Source organism: Palaemon carinicauda, chromosome 33, assembly GCF_036898095.1.
Source record: "Palaemon carinicauda isolate YSFRI2023 chromosome 33, ASM3689809v2, whole genome shotgun sequence".
NCBI lineage: Eukaryota > Metazoa > Arthropoda > Malacostraca > Decapoda > Palaemonidae > Palaemon > Palaemon carinicauda.
The window spans coordinates 79045643-79050642 of record NC_090757.1 but is presented as its reverse complement, the minus strand read 5'-3'; the positions used below and the strand labels follow the sequence as shown (position 1 = coordinate 79050642).

The 5000-nt window shown below is 36.9% G+C and overlaps 1 protein-coding gene across 1 annotated transcript in view; it reads left to right on the top strand.

Moving 5' to 3' along the window:
* Positions 1–5000, top strand: part of LOC137626277 (uncharacterized) — a 49640-nt gene that overhangs the window by 1053 nt on the left and 43587 nt on the right. Inside the window, exon 2 of the mRNA XM_068357350.1 lies at positions 176–3052. Within this exon, the coding sequence (XP_068213451.1) occupies positions 176–3052 (2877 nt within the window). The remainder of the gene's footprint in view (positions 1–175; positions 3053–5000) is intronic.

Genomic DNA, 5000 nt, shown 5'->3' with positions numbered 1-5000 from the left:
TTTGAAGACTTTGTCTTTAGAGGTATAGTGAAAGTTGGATCTGAGGCAACTGATGGTAATATCGTTGCATTGCTGCGGGATACTGGCTCGTGCCAGTCCTGCATTCTGGAAACCTCTCTCCCTAAAGATTTCTCACGGAAAGGTCAGGATTTTGTGTTGCTTGGGGGTTTCCCAGATACAGTAACATCTTGGCCTGTGGAAGAAGTTTATTTGGAATCTCCTTTGGTAACTGGTAGGTTGAAACTGGCTGTAGTTAGTGCATTGCCTGTGAGTGGTGTGGATTTGTTGATAGGCAATGATGTGATGCAAGGTAGTGGCACAGCCTGTGCATCAGAAGGTCGAAAGGGGGCTAGTGTGGTTAATGAACGTGTTATGGTAAATGTTAAACCTGTTGTTCCTGTAACCCGAGCCCAATCTAGAGAGGAAGTCAAAGGAGGAGAAGCTGATGTAAATTTGGAAAACTGCTTCCAAACCAAAACTCAACCTAAGACAAAGAAAGGTAAGTCCAAGCAGAAAAAAAATCTTTCGTTAAAGTCTATGGTTAATATATCTGAAGACTTTGCTACAGATTCTAGTTGCATGTTTCCAGATAGGCAAACCCTAATTAGTGCTCAAAAAGAAGATGGCGAATTGAAAAGTATATATGAAGAAGCAGAACAGCTAAAGGAACAGGATGATTTAAGTGAAGCAAGTTATGTATTAAAGAATGATGTGTTATATAGATTAATTCGTCCAGTGACCGCATCTACTGATGAAGAGTGGAAGGTAAGGGAACAAATTGTAGTACATAGTAAGTTTAGGCATTTTATTTTGCAAGAGGCTCATGAAAGTGAATGGGGTGGTCATTTAGGAATACGAAAAACGCTGACCAAAGTGAAAGATAATTTTTTTTGGCCTTCTGTAAAGAAAGACGTAGTCAGACATTGTAAGTCATGTCACCAGTGCCAAATGATTGGAAAACCCAACCAGAAAATTACAAAAGCGCCTTTAATTCCAATCCCAGCTGTTGAAGAACCATTCACTCAAATTGTTATTGACATTGTGGGACCTTTACCCAAAACCAAAACAGGTTTTCAGTACATGTTAACTATAATGGACAGAACCACTAGATTTCCCGAGGTAATACCTGTTAGAGGCATTAAGAGTGGTATTGTAATTAAGCATCTCATGGACTTCTTTTCTCGTTATGGTTTGCCTCGAGAGATACAGTCGGATCTAGGTTCTAATTTCACTAGTAGGGAGTTCCAGGCTAAAATGAATGAACTTGGCATTAAACACAACTTGGCATCCTCATATCATCCCGAAAGTCAGGGAATACTTGAAAGATTTCACTCCACTCTGAAGAATGCTTTGACTAAGTATTGTTTAGACCATGTTGAGGAATGGGATAAAGACTTGCCTTTATTGCTTTTTGCTTTAAGATCAGCCCCTAGTGAATCTATGGGTTTTTCTCCTTTTCAGATGGTCTATGGACACAATGTGAGAGGACCTCTTGATTTATTAAGGGAACATTGGGAAGGGGGTAGTGGTAAAATGAATTCACTTGATTATATTTTGTCTTTCAAAGAGAAATTAAGAAGCATTTGGCAATGGGCCCAAAATAATCTCTCTACTTCGCAGGCTAAAATGAAAACTCATTATGATAGAAAGTCTCAAGCTAGGAATTTTGAAGCAGGAGAACAAGTACTAGTGTTACTTCCTATGCCAGGTCAGTTCAGAGCTCAGTTTGTGGGTCCAGCAGTGGTTAAGAAGAAACTGAATGATGTTGATTATTTGGTGGAAATTCCAGGGAGGAGGAAAAAGTATCAGTTGTGTCATATTAACATTATGAAGAAATATTTTTCCAGAGCTAACACTGTTAAATCTGTTTCAGCTGTTGTACCTAAAGAATGTAATGGACAAGAAATGGAAAGCAAAGAATATGGATGGAATGGCGAAAACTCTAAAATTTTGTGTAACCCAGATAGTTTGTTTAAACATCTGAATGCTCAGGAAGCTACTGATATTAAGGATTTATTCAAAGAACATCCGTCAATATTTAAGGACACTCCTGGTCTTGTGCGTAGTTTGCAACATGATGTTGTACTAAAGCCAAATGCCCAGCCAATTAGACAAGCCCCTTACAGGTTAAGTCCACAGAAAGCTGAAGCTGTGAGAAAGGAAGTCAGTTATATGTTGGAGAATGACTTGATAACACCAAGTAGCAGTCCTTGGAGTTCCCCAGTTGTATTAGTGAAAAAGGAAAATGGACAAGACAGGTTGTGTTTTGACTACAGGAAAGTAAACGACTTAACAGTTGCTGACAATTTCCCTCTGCCTCGCATAGAAGATTGCATAGATAAGATTGGTAATGCCAAGTATATTAGTAAGTTAGACCTTTTAAAAGGTTACTGGCAGGTACCTCTGACTGAAAATGCACGAGAAATATCAGCATTTATAACACCTGAAGGTTTATTCGAATGTAAAGTCATGCCCTTTGGCATGCGTAACGCAGCCAGTACCTTCCAGAGAATGATGTGGATGATCACGAATGGATTGAAGGGTTGTGTAGTTTATCTGGACGATATAATTATTTTCAGTGACAACTGGAAAGACCATGTCGATAGAATCAGGGCCTTATTTCGTGCAATTGCTGACGCTGGTTTGGTAGTAAACCTTTCTAAATGCGAATTTGGAAAGGCTGAAGTTATCTACCTCGGACATCACGTCGGACAAGGTAAAGTATTACCCAAGGAAAAGAACATTGAAGCTGTACTAGCTTTTCCCACTCCAAAAACTCGGAAAAATGTAAGGCAATTTGTTGGTCTCGCTGGTTACTATCGCAGGTTTGTCCCCAGTTTTTCTGAAATAGTAACTCCTTTAACTAATCTTTTAAGAGAGAAATCTAAATTCTTGTGGGACGATACATGTCAACGAGCCTTTGATAAATTAAAAGGCATTTTAAGCACCTATCCTATTTTGAAATCACCTGACTTTCAGAAGGGGTTCAAGTTAATGGTGGATGCCAGCGATCTCGGAGTAGGAGCAGTGCTATTGCAAGACGATAGTGAAGGTATTGAACATCCTGTTTCATATTTTTCTAGGAAACTTAATGAGCATCAAAAGAAATATAGCACAATCGAAAAGGAAGCCTTAGCTTTAGTTTTAGCTCTACAACATTTTGAAATTTATGTAACATCTAGCGTTGATCCAATTGTTGTGTATTCAGATCACAACCCTTTAAAATTTGTGAACAAATTTAGGAACAAAAACAGAAGGCTCACTAATTGGAGTCTTATGCTCCAGGAATATAATTTGACTGTAAAACATGTGAAAGGGAAGGACAATGTCGTCGCTGATGCCCTCTCTAGAAATCTGTGATGTCTTTTCCACTTGGATTATTGTTTTGTTTTCGTATTTATTTTATTTTTCTTCCTGCAGTGTCTTTGGTGCAACATCTCGTTCTTTCATCACTGGTTTTTTGTTTGTGGAAGTGATAATTTACTGGTCTTGAGGCCATTTAACGTTGCCGTTAATTTTTCTTTTCAGTACATGTTGAGATATAAAATTGGTTGGAACTCTCATATGAGTTGTAAAAAAAAAAAATAGATTTTTTTTTTTTTACCTATTAGGTTGGGGGTATCACGCCCGAAAGTATTTTCGTTCGTTCATTTATATATTTATTTATTTATTTTTTTGCCCACGCAGTTGTATGTTTGCTGCTTGTTGGTAACTGGGTGTTGTTTGCTTGTTATTTATTTTGCAGTCGTTAAGGAGGGTAGTTCTAATCCAACAATTTCTTCCTTTACATGATGACGTGGAAGCAGAGAGACTTCTTTGTCGGAAAAAGCCCAAGTTTGAGGGCAGTGATCCTCTGAACGCTAGAGAGGTTGGGATTGCCTCTGAGAGGTACTTATCTACTGAGAGCAGTGGATTTGCCTTGGATCGCTGCAATGGTGTGTAGCTGTTAGTGCCCTTTATTAGACATCAACGCCTGTCTTTGAGTCTTCAGCTCCTTATACCACTGTCACGCCTGTTTGATCATTCTTTCGCTGCTGATGCATGGATGTTTGCCTTCGAAGAGCTGCTGTGATCGAGAGTTTTTATCAAGTTCTCGATACTAATCTTGGTCTTCATCTGGAGGATTACAGCACCTTTTAATCTGCGACGGAACACGGGAGAGGACATCAGCCTTGGACAGCCTCTAATGGAAATTCAGATTTATCACCTGGTCCCTCATGTTTATTACTGCAACTGCAGCGCCGTTGATGATACTTTACGGGAAGTTAAGTATTGGTATTAGTAACTGTCCTCCATTTTTAGAACTGCAATTAACATTAACAACACTTCGTTACAACGGAGCATCAAGTTTACGCTGCAGTGACCTGAAACTTACCTCTGTCCAAATATTATTTAATTATTTTCTTTTTCTTTTGTAAATAAATATTTATATTTCCTTTTTGTATCATACTCCCTCGTTGTCCTTTGCCATCATTGTTTATAAACTATAACTGGTTGTTAAAGGTACTTAAGGTTGTACAAAATACTATTGTTTTTTTTATGTAACGGCTTTATGCAAATTAAAAAGAACCTGCTTTAACATAAAACGTTAATGTTATTAATTAAGTCGTGACATAAGTATACATATATATGTACATATATATACATATATATGATCATATATATATATATATATATATATATATATATATATATATATATATATATATATATATATATATATATATATATATATATATATATATATACACATATATATATATATATATATATATATATATATATATATATATATATATATATATATATATATATATATATATATATTGATAGATATATCCTGACTATTCGGTCTCGCTTTGTACACAGGAGATATGGTACCTTTGCAGGTACATTTAGAAACCTCAACCTCCAACATATTGCCGAAATTGCCGTGCTGTATATAGATAAAGGAAAAAGTGGTGGTAAGGAGTGAATCTATCTAAATGTGTGGAGTCTGT